A 17,186-nucleotide genomic window follows, 5' to 3' on the forward strand; every position below is an offset into this window, starting at 1 on the left:
CCTTTTCTGGACGATAAAAAAGCCTGCCAGTGGCTTGAGAAGTGGTAAAGGCAGCCCGGTTACTTTTTGCAAACACTGTACCAGCATTTGAATGTGACTCCTGGGGATGTTCAACAAAAAGGCAACTTGTTTCACTACTCCGCCACACTGAAATGCACCAACACAAACAAGAGGCCGATGTCTCTCTCGCAGCACATTCTGCAGCTGAGGGCTGTGCTGACAGGCCACATGACAGTCGGAATGGCACTGTTTGAGTTGGCTTTCATGTCCAGCCTGCAGCAGGGAAGTTCAAGGCCTTGTGCTTGCTGGTTAAGGTCTCGCACTCACACCTGTTCATGCAGATGCCCTCTTGTGCTCTACAACCATTACGTATACATTTCCGTAGGCAGGATTTCCCTCTTGTGCTGTATAACTATCACGTATATATTTACGTAATCAGGTTTCGGCATCAAATACTGGCTGTGTGATACCTTGCGGAGGGTGGGATAGGTACTTAACGAAAGTGCCATGTACTAATGTGGCAAGTTGGTAGTATTATTAATCGCTGAACTGCATTAAGGGACAGCTTGCTACTTTAATTGTTGGCGTGGAGGATGCTGTGCAGAGTCGTTTTGCAGCTCTATGAGCTTCGTGAGGTTCGTTATATTTAACTAGCAGTGGACGTAGCAGAGGTTGCTACGTCCGGAAAGGGGGGGGGAACAGTAATGCCGTTGCATACTCTGCCACATCAGTCGGATTGATCATCCGTAATTTTTTTAATTTACAAGATAAATGACACAATGAGCATCTACATTTACTAAAAAGATTTGATCCATGATGTTTACCAATAAACTTTCAAAGTCCTTTCCTGGTTGCCATGTAATGGCCTCCAATTTTGTTTTGCATTGTTATTGTGCTCAGCCAAGAAACCGTAGTAGACAGGGTCCAGGATCAGAGTGGCTGCCTCACAAATGGTGAGGTGCGCAACCATTTCTCGTAGTTCCTCGCTTTTATGTCAGCGTTCCAGTAGCTGCACATGCCTGTGCACATTTTCTTGCATAGCCCGCACACCCTGTCGTTCACATTCCTTGTTGGCACTTTGCTGCAGCTGTGAAAGCTGAATGGAAAGTTGCACGGCAATGCCATTTCTGTTTTTTTTTGTTGCAAAAGCAACACTCCAACAGCCAAAGCAAGACCTCAGGTGGCCGCCGTAGCTACCCTGACCTTGTTTCAATTGGTCAAAATTATCGTGACGTCACAGTGCGCGAATTTCAAACAGGGCCAATTGTACTTTGGCTAGTAACCATGCAAACAATTAAAGGGATCGTATAGTGATGCTCCATGTAAGTCTGACTGAGTTTAGTTAATTGCCTAATTAACCAATTAGCCTAATTAACCTTTCTAGTCAGACCAGAAAAATAAAACCGAGCAGGAAATTGGTCAAGTTGGGGAATCGAACCAGGGTCTCCAGAGTGCGAGACGAGCACGCTAACCGCTCCGCCATGCCAGCTCGATGGTTTGGAATGAACAAAGGCGCGTCTAGTGAATAGGATGTCTTCGTTCACTCCCATCTTCCTCCCTTCCTGTTACGGCGAGGTTCAGGTGTCCACGGAGATATGCAAGACAGATACATTTCCTTTCCTCAAAAACCGATTTACCGACGAGCAAGGTGTACTGCCGAACGGCGATGGCGTTCTGTGGACTCCCGCGGCAGCGTTGCAAGATGCTGTCGCGTTCCACTCTTGGAGGCGAAGCTTAACGTCTTAACCACACATCAGTGACACAAGCAGCAACACCGCACTTAAGGCTTTCGCCTCACCACACTTTAGGTCAGCAAAGTGCCCCCTTTAATTTGTTTTTGTTTCTGCTGTGAAAAACTGAAGTTCTAGTGCTTGATTGTTTCACCGTTAAAAAGAACCAGCTCCTCCACTCTAGGCGTTGGTTATGTTTCAAAGCCACTTCATTCCTTGTCACTGTGGAGAGGTCACGAGCAGCCGTTTGACGAAAATGTTGTTTTTGCGTGCCTCACTCGTGGTCCATCATAGTGCCAAGGTGGTCATTGTCATGATCAGTGCTGGCGATGGATAGCAATGGTGGTCATGGATAATAGCACTGCAGCAGTGGGTGCAGCCTAGCTGACAGTGCCTCCTTCTGGTGGTGTTTCAGGACAGTCAGATGGACATCTATATTGGCGGTCTACATGACCGGAACCGAGCCCTCAACGGGGATGTCGTGGCTGTCCAGATCAAGCCACAGGAGGAGTGGAAGGCAAGTCTTTTTTTTTTTTTTTTATGGCATAAGCCGTTGCAGGCTTCTGCAGAGGTTGTGTCATTCGCAGGAAATGATTCTCATCGCGTAACCAGCAGTGCAACTGCAGTAGCAAATACCTTTGTCACCATCCCGTGGTCGTCTTTGTCGGCATGAAAGGACGTCTTATGTAACAAGGTCACATTTTAAATAGGTCATGTGTCTGATCAGTAATGTTATGTGTTCGTGTCACCCGTAAATCAACCGAACTCTCCTACATATTCTCTTGTAGCATCCTATCTTCCGCACCACCTTTACTCATATAGCTGATGGCGAGTTTTGTCGCATTACATTTGTGCTGTTTTTGTTTGCGCTCTCACACATACCATGCTGTAGCAGTCTACTTGATTACTTGACCATTTTGCTGTCTTATTGCTAAGCATTGCTAGAAACGTCTAATTTTGCTTAGCTGTTTTCATCGGAAGTGGGCAGCGTAGCAGAAATGTTTGCCAGGTTTGCCCTCTAATCCTAATCAAGACTTTTTCTGTTTATTGGGCATGCAGCTCCTGTTTGTCTTTTAGCACTGTGTGCAGCAAACAAAATGAAATTACTTGGCCAACAATCATTCTTGTATTCTGTGAGAAGTGAGGCCACTTTGTAAGAAGCAACCATTAGTTGACATTCAAGTTCCAGATTACGCTGCATGAACGCAACGTAACCTAACGTTAAGAGATCGGAAGTGGGTGGAGTGGGTGAGGGAACAAACGCTGGTTAATGACATCCTAGTCGAAGTCGAGAGAAAGAAATGGGCTTGGGCAGGCATGTAATGCGAAGGCAAGATTACCAGTGGTCCTTAAGGGTAACGGAGTGGATTCCAAGAGAAGGCAAACGTAACAGGGGACGGGAGAAAGTGAGGTGGGCGGATGAGATTAAGAAGTTTGCGGGGATACGGTGGCCGCAACTGGCTAAGGACAGGGTTAATTGGAAAGACATGGGAGAGGCCTTTGCCCTGCAGTGGGTGTAGTCAGGCTGATGATGATGATGAAGCGCATTCAGTTCTGGCTTCAGCTGCCTTGACACTGCACTAGTGAGCTTGTATGTTAACATCGGCCCGTACCAGCTCAAAACAAAAAAGAAACTTGGATGGCACTTCACAAGAGTACAGTGCAATAGCATCAGAGATTCCTCCCGCACAGGTCCTCATACCCCTCCTGGCGCAGTGATGCAGCGGTTAAGCGATGCGCCACTGCCCCGGCAGGTGGCGGTTTTCAGACAATGCTGTAAACGGCTCCTTTCACGACACTGGCAAACGGACACTGGCTTTTTCCGTGAACAGGACCGCTAGTAGTATCTCATTAAAAAAAAACTCGCGGCCATGGCACGGCACCAGCCAGTGAATATGTGCCTCGAAGAAGGGTCTGCAAAACTGTCCCCGGGCGCATTTCAGATCCTGTGGGATCGGATCCACCTGTGGGAGCGGAAGACGGGAGAGTCCATTCACGACGTACTGGAGAACTCAGGCCAGAATGCTGCGGCTGCAGCAGGCGAGGAGGGAGGAGACGTGCAGGAAGACAAGCAGGACGACCTGCTGTTGGAGGTGGGTGGTTCAGCAGTGTCTCTCTCTCCCTGCTGTCGATTGGTTGAGGCACCACGCCACCACGGGCAACGAATGAGTGCCAGTGTAACAAGCACGTTCAGGCTGAGGAAATGTGGAGTTGTTTTTTGTGTGTTGTATAGTGCACCGTCCCACAGGTAATTGTGTTGACGTCTCCTTGCCACGGACAAAAGTTTGGAGAAAGCAAGGGGCACCACCCAGAACGTATTGCTACTGGTGTACCTAAGTTATTCTGGGGATTTTCTGCGCAGAAATGCATCTCTTGTACTTTTCCCAGACGTGCTGGGTGGTGGCATGCTGCTTGTGATGCTTGTTGATGCACCACTGTTAACATATTGCAGTTTATAGTATTCTTTGCCACTAGGGTAGTCGGGAGCATCCAGCCAAAGCTGTCCATCAGGTTCATTACTCCACACTGCAACCAGAGATCTCAGCAACGGTCTGCCATGCCAACCACCTTAGTGTCACCTTCTGCTACATCTGCCATCACCGGTATTCATTGCTTTGCAGCTACGACCTGTGCAGTCAGAATTCATCAATGCCTTCTTGAGCACCACCTCCAGAACCTCCGTTCCGTCTTCTTCTTTTCCTCTCCCATCTGTCCACGTCATGCGGACATTTTTGTCTTTACTGGCACGTCATATTCAGGGCCATATTCTGTGTCCTCTTCAGAAGCATCACACTGGAATTTTTACATTGTTTTTTAGCAAGCACATTTAGTCACAATAATTGTTTCAGCGGAGACATGCATTCATGAATGGGATGGTTTTTAGCCAGCACATTTAGTTGAGGTAATTGTTTCAACGGAGACGTGCATTCATGAATGGGAAAACTACCTTGGACACTGCTTTTTTTTTTTCATTCTGGAACTAGTTCGGAAATAGTACGGTTGTGAGCTGGCAGTACTTACTTATGGATAGTACTTTTTTATTTGGTTCATAGTCTTTGCTGTCTGATGCTGGTCGTTCTTGTCCTTTCCATACAGGCAAGAATCGACCTTCCTCGAAAGAGTGACATACAATAAAACCTCGTTGATGCTTTTTCTAAAAAATATCCGCTTTAAAAATGTATTTATCCGGGAAAAGATATGATCCAAAACTAGTGAGATTTGGAAAAATGTGACTTAGAATGAAGTACAAAGGCATATATTTACACTTCTCTTTTAAAGGTGGGTTAGGGCTTGTTGGTGCAAGCTCTGAAGAACTTTTATGGTACTTGTAAGCTTCTATCGTATTTGCATTTTCTTTAGCGCGAAACAAACAGCAACGCGCCCAGGTCAGCAGTGGTGAGGGTGTAAGTAGCTGTTGCCGTCATCGTATTCGGATGTTTCACCTCATTGCACTTATTCTGCACGGGGGAGCCACTTTTGGTGTCCCTGGGGCCAACCTGCTCTCACGCATCGTCGATTTGGAGTGGTTCGCCCCATTTCGCTGCGGCGATTCGAAAAAGTTGTGCTGCTGTTGGTTTTGCTCGTTGTTGCTGGTCTCCTGATGTCGTGCGTCCCATACTGTGCTGCTTGTATGTTTGTGCACGTTTGGATGACCATTAAACGTAACACACGATGATTGGTGAAATTAGAGCATACTTAGTGGGAAATCGTATGAGCTTGGAACATTTCAGTGAGGTTCTACTGTACTAGTGGAGGGTTTTTGCTTCTAACAGGACGACGAGGAAGGGTGTCCCGACGAGCTTCCCGAGTCGCCAATACCCACCTGGGACGGGTCTTCGCCCGACCCTGACGCTCCTCGGCCTTCGGACACCATCGAGGTGCTTGGCATCGAGCGTTTGATTGGACAGGTTAGTGCACAGCCTTATAGCACAGTGGCATAATTCTTTCTGCCTTTGTGGAATGCAGTGTTAAAGAGGGGAGCAGTCTGTCTGATATATTTTCACATCTGAACGTTTTGATCCAAAAGTCTCGCATATTTCTGTCATCGAACTGATCTGAAGAGGTGAGTCCAACGAGCACTGCCTTTTAACCCACCTAGTGGACTTGGACAAGTCAGGCTCGTCATAGCTCAAGATGAGTCTAGATTGTCGTTTATTTTCTGGCACTCTGTGTGTCCGGTTCAAGGCGAATAGGGCACGTCCAAAGCATTTTTTTTTTTTTTGTCGACATATGGCAGCACTGGTACTAAATGACCATTTTGGTACCATTTTTGAAAAAAATGTGTCTGTTGGGGCGTTAAATTGGGGACAGATCATGCGTGAATTCCACAGCTCATAACCAAAGAACTAGACACCGCACTGGCACTATTTTAGTCTCGTTTGAAATTCTGTGTTTTGATCTTTTTTTTTTCTTTCTTTTAGGCAGCACTGTGGTCCCCATGGTCACAGAAAGAACAAAAAAGGAAAAAAAATTTGTTGCTGGAACACACTACGTTATTGGACAAACTTTGCTAGTACTACCGTATATTGCCAAGTGAAAGTCGCCCCCCCCCCCCCAACTTGTAGCTCTAGGTGGCCAGACTAAGTGTGCAGAATTGTTAGTAACTGTGCTCGTGTCCCATCTTGCATCCCCTTTGGTGGCACCTGATTGGCTGAAACACTGGAAGGAGATATGGCATATACGAGCCACCGCCCCTGCTTTCGGCATATCGGCCAATCGGGTGTCTCCAAAAGGGACGTTGTTGAAAGAGACGCAAGCTGAGGATACAAGCCTTGGTTTCTGTTTCTTATCTTTGTCATATTTGATAGGGTGTGCGCTAAAAAGACGTACACAGGAAAAAGATCGAGACGACAGGAAAGAAGCTCAACTTCCAACTTTAATGATGACAAAAGAAGCCAGGCGCACTTATATATCCGCTGATAACCAGATATGAGCTGCGCGATGGAGCGTGACCCCAACAACCAAACAAAAGACAGCGCAAGAAATGCATATCTAAGTGACATTAAAAGAAACCCAAGAATGTGAACATATCAAACACCTGCCGAGGTAAGGTAAAAAAAAGTGGGATTCATATCGGCTGATAACAATGCATAACAACATGGGAAAACAGAGCTGTAAGAAAGATGACACTGCAAAAGAGGATAACACCATAAAAAATGCCTAACAACATGACGAAATTTATAACAAAGAACAAGTGAAAGATGGAGATGAAAACCGTGTAAAGGGCGGTAAATAAAAGCACATTAGAACATCTAAAAGGACACTAAAATATAGAGAGGCGAACGGGTTAATAGTCTAGATGTACCCATCCAAAAGGGCAAGTTCATTTCTAGAAAGGTTAATAGAAGGCATGCTAACGCACTTGTCTTTCCTGTGTATGTCTTTTTAGCGCGCACCCTATCAAATATGAATATGTACCAACTAGCCCGGCAAAAAGCGTTACTAATGCACTTATCTTTGTCTGGCTTCCCTTTTGAGTACAGGGAGAATGAGCACGAAAATGATGAAGAACTTCTTTCAGCAAGAGCATGTTCAGAACTCTTTCTACGCAACCTCTCAAATATAGGTGATGCCATTCAGAAAAAAATGGCTGTGAGAGCTGAAGCATAAAAATGCAAAGTATTTTCTTTCACTGTTGAATTAGTGGTCATTTCCATGGTATTTTGCACAGTTTACTTTTATTTAACTTGCAGCACATTGTAGAAGACATTCATATCCATTGCTTAGGCCGCCGCAGTGGCTCAGTGGTTATGGTGCTCAGCTGCTGACCCGAAAGATGCGGGTTCGATCCCGGCCGCGGCGGTTGAATTTCTTTGGAGGAGGAATTCTCGAGGCCCGTGTGCTGTGCGATGTCAGTGCATGTTAAAGAACCCCAGGTGGTCGAAATTTCCGGAGCCCTCCACTACGGCGTCTCTCATAGCCTGAGTCGCTTTGGGACGTTAAACACCATAAACCAAACCATAAACCAAACCATAAACCAAACCATATCCATTGCTTAGTCTTTTGCTGCCAACTTCATGCTCACAGTGTGCCATTCTGCTTATTCTCTCTGTAATTGGAACTCCTGGTAAATGGAATGTATTTCCCTGGTCCCTTGAGGTTATGTTTAAAGAGACTCCAGTGTAGTTTTGCAGTGGACAATCTCAGAGAATTGTGAATGCATTGCGTTACTCTGACAAACAAGGTGCAGGAAACTTGCTGTAATAAACTGCAGAGATGCTTAAAGCCATCTCTGTTGCTAGGTCTATGTACTTCTTGCAATTGTCATGATGGAGCAACAGCTGCATCGACAGCTTCAAGAGACAGTGTTGCCAGGTTTTCTCTGTACAGTAGTACTATACAGTAGAATTTTGATCGTGCATATTTCACTGGGTCAGGAATATTCGTGTCAGCTGAAGTTCACATAAAGATGAACAAAGCCTGTGTGATCGCAGTCCTGTGTAGAGCACGCAACATGCTAATGCCGTCCCACGCTCTCTACCCACATAAAGTTCTTCAGCTGTGCTGTTCAGAGCTTGCTTCAGTGTTGCTAGCAAGTCCTCAGATGTGTTGGGGCACCGTCAACATGTTACTTGCGGCCGTGGCTCTGACTTATATATCATCTTTTGTGGCATAGGAGAGGGTTCAAAGTACCTGAAATTCTATCTTACACAGTGCACTTGGGGCGAGAAATTTTACAAATTTTAAGAGCGTTCGCTCTTACTCATCACGTCTCGAGATCTCGTGGGGTCTGCTACCACCCTGAGATCGCAGCGCCATCTGTGGCAGCAACTAGAAAACAACACATCTCGCACTGAGTCTTATAGCACCACCTACAGTAGCATTGTAGAAACAATCACCTGTCGCGTGCCAATGGTGACGTCACGGTCCAATATGGTGGATAGAGGTGGAACTATGCGAGTATGCCGTCTGGGGACAAAATAGAAAAGTAGCCTAATCACCCTGCAATACATCACATGGACTATAGATGGTGCTACCGAACAGCTAACGCTCATTACTTCAGCATCTTCCAGACAGTGGCAGCATTTTTTTTATACCAAAACTCGTATCAACCATGAGCTTGTCATCGAGATTATGCTGCAGTATGAAAGTGTGCAGCGTCAGTGACCAGCTGGGGCTGTTGCATCTACGGGTGGTCCACTGAAACTGGCGGGCAACCACAGGTGCAGGAGTACGTGCAGATGCAGCGCCGCAATGGCAAGAGCAAGAACAGCCGGAGGCCCGGTGCCCGCCCTCCAGGTCGCGTGCCCATGCCCTGCTCCCTGGAGGCGTCCCTGGCCCCGCTTCCCTCGGAGCTCATGGCCACCATGCTGGACGGGGACCGGCTGCCTCCACAGCCAGAGCCAGAGCCGGTTGGGGAGTGGCCCGCCACTGTGGACCCCTGGGCCGAGACGGAGGACCTGGGTTCCACCATGGTCTTCTCACCCGAGGAACTGCTCGAGGTGGGCACCGTGAATGGAGCAGGCATGGCCAGATGGGCTGGGCATGTTGTGGCTCTTCATGTGCTGGGCAGCTACAGCCAGCCGCTGTTAATCCTCCCTTACTTCTCTGCAGCCTCTAGCCATCTATACAATAAAGGTTTCTTGATTGACTTATCTTGAGAGATTGGAAGAACAAACTTGATTCTAAAGCAAGGTTAGAAACTTTCTCAAGTGGGCCTCTTAGTCCACAAGCCCTACGGCCTTCCCATCCTGTGAAGCATGATCGATCACCTTGAGCTGTTTTCCAGCTTGTGTGGCCAGAAGGCTGCTTTCTCAGGAGGACAGCAATGTTTGTTTCCGTTTCCCCTCCCAGTAGGTTTGGATGGGGAAGGGAATGGGTCAGAAAGAGATTGAGCCTGGGCATTCCCCTACATTGAGACAGTGATGGGGGTGCTGAGGGAAGAGTGGAACAGGTGGGCAAACTGGGGAGATGGGAATGGGTTGGTTTGAAGCTGCCTCCAGTGTGTGCTTTGTAAGTGGTCTACAATGGAGTGGAATGATGCAGTTTTGCCTGTAGTGTATTACAGTGCATTGGTCGATGGGCTCATTTTTGTTGCTAGCTTATGGATAGGGTTGGGGAGGCCATCGGCCGGCACCCGGACACTAAGCTGATGGGTGAATGCATGAATGCACTCATTTCTGGGGACACCCTCCAGCCCAGGGTCGCTCATAACAGCGGTTTGTTGCCGTGGTGCTGGTACCACAGGTTGTCAGTAAGTGGGGTGAACATTAAGGGGTGGCACCTTTACGGAGAAACCCGTAACCCGGGTTGTGCAGGTGTCCAGGAAGATGTCTCTGGGGGCGGTGCCTGGGATTTGGGGGTGCGGTGTTTTAACTGTACATGGGATGTCTTGTCCTGTGAGGTGGGATGCATGTTCTTTCCTGCAGCCTTTGTGGTAGTCTGGGTGCATGTTTCGGAGGAGTGGTCTCAGCTGTAGGTTGCCTTGTGGATGTGGAGTGCGGATTGTTTAGCTTCGGGGCGCGTGTATTTGCCAGGTTGCAGTCTAGCGTTCGAACTCTGGTAGGTGGAGCCTAATGAAGTGTGTGATGGGCCTCAGAAGTAGCGAACCTGGGAAAGATCAGTGTAGCTGTTTGGGCGAGTAGGTTGCTCGTGATGAGAACTGTAGTGTTTGAAGCATGGAGGCAAAGAGAAAAGCTGACAGCACATGGTCTTACTTTCGACGCACTTTATTCGTGTCTTGTTCAGGTTCTTTACGATTTGGGAGCGCCAACTTGCTCTCCGATAGGCTGGTGGAATTTTGTTTTCATGCTCCCAGGTAACCTTAGCCGGCCAGCAATAAAGTCAGTTGATTGTTTGCGAATACCTGCTTCCCTCTTCATCCCTGTGTTTGAAGGTTTAACGGCACGTGGTTTAACAGCACACTGTATCAGTTCATATGGGAAAGGAGCTCTGTACTAACGAAGCTACGACCAGGGCTACACTCTGCGACAGCTTTTTGAGAACGTCTTGACCTGTAGCACGGCAGCAGGAAAGCAAGCCAGCAGCCTTCTTCCAGATATTCTTAACTGTGCAGCTTTTCTACAACACTTTGAGGGAAAATATATACCGTATTTACTCGCGTAATAGGCGCACCCCTAGTTAGGGCGCGAAAAATCAGATTTTTTTATTTCCGCGCATAATAGGCGCACCCCGAACTTGGCACTGTGATCAATACTGTACAGTGGAACCTCGATTATACGACATTCAGGGGACCGCGCGAAACCGTCGTATAATCCGGGTGTCGTATAATCGAAAATCAAGCGTGATATTTTTTAACGTCTGAACTTCATCGTCATCTTTTTTTTTTTTTTTCTCGGAACACAAATTCAGCACATTTTTGCCGGCACATTTTATCTTGTTTGTCTTCAACAAACAAGATAAAATGGCCGTTGAGGCTGCCGTGAGCAGCAGGGCAGCGGGTGAGCAGCAGGGCAGCGGGCTCGGGCGGTTTTCTTGATAGGTGGAAAGATTAAGGCGCACCGGTTATCGACTGGCTAAAGTGTGCCTACCGTATTTACTCGATTCTAAGCACCCCCTTTTTTTCACGATCGCGATGCCCAAAGTGAGAGGGGGTGCTTAGATTCGAAAAATCTAAACTGACCCCCCCCCCCCCCCCCCTGGGCCCCTCTTTTCGCGGCGAAATCTCGATGAAACGGGCTCGAGAAAAAACATTTTATTTAGGAAACATTCAAAAGAAAAATAGCCGCAGACAGTTCTGTGCAGCCATCTGTCTTGTAGTGTCCGAACGCAGCAACACAAAAAGCGCCGTGGACGCCGCTGTCCTCGCTTCGGCGAGCGCGGCCTCGCCCGCTTATCTGTTTTTTCATCAGCGTCCGCTCCGGGGGACGCATTTGTTGCTGCCACAGCGTCTTATCTTTTCTCTTTATCTTTCCTCTGATCTTTTAACTCTCCTCTATCTGCACTTGGCAGCGGTGGTGGCTTGACTCGGGCCCGTGCAATTTCCTTTTCATCCTTCTTTCAGTCACAACAACAACGCGCAGGCCGCGCCTCCTCGGGACTCCGACTGCACAGGCTAGACGAAAAAGAGAGCAAGTGCACTTGGCGGCCTCGGCAACGCTCTCATCCGCGCAAAAAAGGGGGTGCTAGGATTCGCATGCAAAGTTTTTTTTTTCTTTTTTTTTCAGAAATTTTTTTCCGAAAATAGGGGGGGTGCTTAGATTCGGGGGGTGCTTAGAATCGCGAAAATACAGTACATCCCGGCCTGCGTTTGCTGACGACTTTTTTTTTGACGGACGGTACGAGCCAGCCAGCCAGACGTCGTACGTCGTACGAAGCGGGTCCTTCTAAAATTTGCGTCGTATAACCGAGGTTTTTAATGCATTGTCTCTATGGGGGTTTTGCCGGGACCGCACAAATTCGTCGTAAAATGCGGGTCGTCGCATGACCGGGGGACGTATAATCGAGGTTCCACTGTATTTACACGATTGCAAACCGACGCCTCGCCACCCCCCGCTTCCCAATCTTTACTTTAACAAAGTTTTTGCTGAACTGACTACTAGTCCCTACTAGTGCTGCTGCCGTCGTAGCTGCTGCGGACCCACAGCACGTACAACGACATTGCGTAGAACAGCCGCACACAGTTTTCAGGGATGCTCATTTTAAACGTCTGTTTGGAAAGCTTCATCTCCAGCCGGAAACGTTCCCGACTTAGGCCCGCGAAAACCTCGGCGCTTGGAGTCTCGTACGAAAATTTAGGGACGCCGCAGTCGCAACTGCCGCACTTCTCGGCCACGTCGTATTTTCCAACCTGCCGCACGCTTGCCGCGTTCGAGAGCAAACTCCCAGCTGTGTAGCTGTTAAGGTGCTTGCCCGTCGAGCTAAAACATCAACGCTCCGCGGCAAAGCCATAAACCACAATAACTATCGCGCTACCGCAAATCCTGGCACTTGACAGCAACAACAACAAAAAAAAACGAGCTGGAGATGCTGATGGCGATATAGATAGCGAAAGCTCGCGGCAGGCGAAAACGATGATGATGATGATGAGCTTGGCCTTGGGCGGCGTCTGGAAGCTCCTGTGCGCGTGTGTGGCCTCGGCGATCAAGCGCCCGTTGCGCGCAGCCGGAGCCGATCGCGGAGGCCTCGGCGCGTGCATTCCGAAAGTTTCGGTGCGGCCCTTACACGGACCTTCTTTTTTTTACATTTTCTTCACGAAAACGGGGTGCGGCCCGTACACGAGTGCGTTCACACGGTGTGTTCAATTTTGCCAGTCGAAAAATTTCCGGAAATTTTACCCCGCGTAATAGGCGCACCCCGAACTTTGAGCCGGATTTTCTGGAAAAAATGTGCACCTATTATGCGAGTAAATACGGTATTAGGAATTTTATAAGAAATTTTAGAAATTTAGAAATATTGCCACGAATGTTTATAGTGTTTGATTGTTTATTCTTCAAAGCAGCCGGCACTCCGCTTTATCGCTTTGTTTGTGATGCAAGACACACCTAGATTTATTTCGATTTATTGCATCCAGGCGGAGCCGATTCTACGGTGTCCCAGAGTGTTCTAGTAACTTTCCACGCTTTATCTCAAAAGTTCGCTATCAGATTTAAAAAGAGCATGGCCGAGAGTGGCAGGGACTCTGTTTAACGACCGCCGAGCACGCTTGTTGCTACGCCGCCGCCGCCAAGTGATTCAGTTCTTTGCGGGTGCAAGTCAGCCGAAATAAAGAGTTTCGTTTAGAAGCCATTCTCGCTGTTTTCCTGTTCACCGTACTGCAGTCACCACTATGTGACAATGTAAATTAGGATTTTTTCTGGACATAACAGGGAAATTTTGTGAGAGTAGGATTAAAAGTATGTCTGATATGCCAGAAAAGTGTATATACATCAAGAAATGGGGCTGACAGAGGAGTTGGTGGTTTGCAGGTTCCCGAGGAGGAGAGGCGGCGCAGGCCCTCTTCTCCGCCCCTGGGGTGTGCAGTGGCCCCCGACGAGCTGAGCGGCGAGGAAGACTGGTCGTCGGACGCCGAGAGCACGGGCAGTGTGGCGCTCGAGCAGCACCTCGAAGACATGGCCTTCCTGCAGGCTTCCCTGGACGCACGCAACAACAACAACAGCAATGCCCCTGGCCCCAACGATGGCCACCAGGGGGACGACACGGGGGTCACCAGCACGGGGCGCCAGTCAGGCCAGGCAAGTGTGGCGGAGCGCATCAGCCGCAGCTCTGCAGCCACAGCCAAGGAGGTGAGCGGGGGAGGGGGAGCTTGCATGCCTTTTCCGCGTTGTATGTTTCCCTCTACAGAGGAGCACCGATTATGCATCTCCCTGTTGTGCGGCGAAAAACGGTGCATTAGGCACGGTATTATACTGTATTTACTCAAATGTAACCTATGGGGCGACTGCACAAGCTGCCCAGTGGGAAAAAGCAAAACTATGAATGTAATGAGAGACCAACACGAAAAAAAAAAAAGTATCTACGAAATCGCTGATTCCGACCGCGGACAGAGCACAGCGTCATCAGACATCACTCACAAGCCAAAATGGGCGCATGGGCTGCAGCCTGCTGCGCTTTCAGAAGGGCAACTCTTGAGAGTGGGCGCCCTCATCGCTGAGAGAGCTCCCAGGATGACCTCAATGACTGGAATTTGCGCTTGTTTTCTCCTTTAGTAGGATGGCGGCGCTTTTGTGCAATTCAAGCGGTGTAGCAGGCAAGGTTCCATCGCCTGTCCATTTCCATTGGACTAGTGCAGTTGTGCGGTGCGGCTCTTGCCTCGCTCCTGGGAGGGAAGTGCAAGGAGGGCTGTGGGAAGCAATGAGAGTGCAATGGTGCTGGAGGAGAGGCTTATGTAATTGGGGCCATTAAGGGAAAGTAAACGACAATGATCATTATAACATGTGGCAACTGGTTTCCCTGTCCATCCACTTTTTCCGGTATCACCATCCGTCATGTGCATGCGGGCCACATCCACCCACGGACAAGGCACAGCCAGTGATGACATCGAATGATGTGGTGCTCGGTTTGCAGTCGAAATCAGTGATTCCGTCCATCGTGTGAATCGGCCTTAATGGACATTGTGGCGAGCACTAGCTGTGTTTTTCGAAAGCAGTCACTGTTCCTCGTTTTCGGAGGCAGAGTTCTCGGAAATTGAGTCCTACTTCTCACTCTCTCAACCTCCCGGACGTCATCACCGGTGCCATCAAGGTCATTCGATGTGGAGCATCTCTTCAACAACCTACCTCCATGTCATGAGGCAGGCTGCCCCAAGTGGCAGGCACCCACTTGGCAGTCTGGTTCAGGTTGGAGTGTGGAAGAAATGGCATGTCTTTGATAAGGGGCACTGTACGTCATCATCCTCATCAGCCCGACTACACCCACTTGTGAATAAAATGTCCCTCCATTAACCCTGTCCTTCGCCAGTTGCGGCCACCGTATTCCCGGAAACTTCTTAATCTCATCTGCCCAGCTAACTTTCTGCCACCCCCTGCTATGCTTGCCTTCTCTTGGAATCCACTCCGTTACCCTTAAGGACCAGCGGTTATCTTGCCTTTGCATTACATGCCCTGCCCAAGCCCACTTCTTACTCTCGATTTTGACTGGGATGTCATTAACCCATGTTTGTTGCCTCACCCACTCCGTCCGCTTCCGATCTCTTCACGTTACACCTATCATTTTTCTTTCCATAGCTCGCTGCATTGTCCTTAATGTAGGCTGAACCCTTTTCGTAAGCCTCCATGTTTCTGCCCCATAGGTAAATACCAGCAAGATACATCTGTTGTGTACTTTTCTGTTGAGGGATATTGGTAAGCTGCCATTCATGATCTGAGAGAACCTGCCATATGCGCTCCACCACAGTGGAGCGCATAGCTCTAGCCCAAAATTGTGCACATGTGAAACATTGGGGGGGAGGGACATTGTTGGCTGTTTCGAAGTTGTGGGAATGGCCCATGGCATTTGTGCAGCCAATGTGTCATGCATGGTTCTTGTTTACGACACAAAAGGGCCTAGCGCAGTGACTTGGCAGCCTTCTCTTTGGACTGTGCATGGAACAACCCGTAGGATGGTCCGGTGATGCCAGCCCAGGCAGGCTCGTGAAGCTGTAGAGAGATTGCTCCCCGCATCTTTCCAGGTAGACGGTGTGGTCAGGCTGCCCCCTCCGCCTTCTGTGCCAGCACCGGGACTGGCCGACCCCAGTGCATTGGAGACAGCACCGAATGGCGGCTGGGGAGAGCGACCGCTCACGTGGGGCGCGACTCCCAACACCGGCAAGGAAGCAGCACCGGAAGAGAAGCCTGCTCCTACAACAGAAGGTGCGGCTGGTGCAGGCCTCGGAAAGGGCACCAAAATGCACCACAGTTTTTTCACTTATCCACTGGTGACCTGAAATCGCACACTGCCCAAGTCGGAACAGAGTAGTGAGACAGGGTCGGTCTGTTGGCTTGTGCTGAATCTTGCCGTCTTCGACCCTTCTGAATTTATTGAGCTGCGGGCTACTGTGTTGTTTGACCGTGCCTTGAGTGGCGTGCAGTCAGCACATGTGGCCCTGTCTTTTGTGCGTGCATGTGTGGTTGCATATGTGTAATTATGCTCAGTCCCCTGTCTGGTTCTTGCAAGCTACTGCTTATATTTGATGCTCTCTTGGATTGGTATTGAATGGCACCTGACGCCCAGCACTCGTAGTGCACGTGACGATGGGTTGCAAAGAGCAGAGTGCAAAGCTATATATGTATGTTGTCCGTGGTTCTTCTCATGTGAGGTGGCGTGCTTGCATCCTAGAATTTTGAATACCTACCCACTTTCCAGACGTTTAGAACCGCAGCCACATATTCCATGAGCTCTTTTTTGAACTTTTTCAACATGCTGTGTGTCGTGCATAACAAACATTGTCATATATCCTGTTGCACTCTCTGCACGATGAAGACGCTGGCCACTTTACGAATGAATGCGACTGTGTTGTGCTGGGCAGTTGACCTGCTCGGGCAAGTGGCCGATGCACGCTACTCGTTAAGGGCTGAGTAGGGACATTTGTCACACCCACTTTTGTGCCATCCCTTGGCAACACAAAGTAATCGCACTGCTTTATCGTTGTAACGCTTTCAGATGCTCCGGCGGAGACGGCACCCAAGGTGGAGCAGAACGGTCCCGTCAAAGCCCGCAAGGGCAAGAAAGTGCCCGCCAGCCAACGGCGCAAGGGGAAGAAGATGCGCCAGAAGGGGGCGGCCTCGTCTGGCACGGAGACATCGTCCCCACAAAAGGTGGAGCAGCAGTCACAAGACCAGCCACAGAAGCAGCTGACGGTGGCAGACGTCCTGAGGCATCCGCTCTCCAAGCGCTTTGTCCAGCGCACGGGAAGGGTGAGTGCGGCCAGCCTTGCTGCTTGCTTGGCCAGTGCTAGAGGTGGATGTGACTGGGAGGACAGCTCCTCTTTGTTGCATGTGACGTACAGGATGCAGAAACTGTGGGACAGGGCGGATCGAAGTGGTTTGGTTTATGGTTTATGAGGTTTAACGTCCCAAA

The 17,186-nt window shown here is 49.1% G+C and overlaps 1 protein-coding gene across 1 annotated transcript in view; it reads left to right on the forward strand.

The window, feature by feature from the left end:
• Positions 1-17,186, forward strand: part of LOC149362167 (uncharacterized) — a 91,657-nt gene that overhangs the window by 44,161 nt on the left and 30,310 nt on the right. Inside the window, exons 8-14 of the mRNA XM_089572930.1 lie at positions 2,146-2,247; positions 3,674-3,823; positions 5,504-5,638; positions 8,894-9,172; positions 13,598-13,915; positions 15,799-15,979; positions 16,770-17,023. Coding sequence (XP_089429056.1) covers positions 2,146-2,247; positions 3,674-3,823; positions 5,504-5,638; positions 8,894-9,172; positions 13,598-13,915; positions 15,799-15,979; positions 16,770-17,023 — 1,419 coding nt within the window. The remainder of the gene's footprint in view (positions 1-2,145; positions 2,248-3,673; positions 3,824-5,503; positions 5,639-8,893; positions 9,173-13,597; positions 13,916-15,798; positions 15,980-16,769; positions 17,024-17,186) is intronic.

This window comes from Amblyomma mixtum, chromosome 2 (assembly GCF_055824585.1).
Source record: "Amblyomma mixtum isolate Tamu chromosome 2, ASM5582458v1, whole genome shotgun sequence".
NCBI lineage: Eukaryota > Metazoa > Arthropoda > Arachnida > Ixodida > Ixodidae > Amblyomma > Amblyomma mixtum.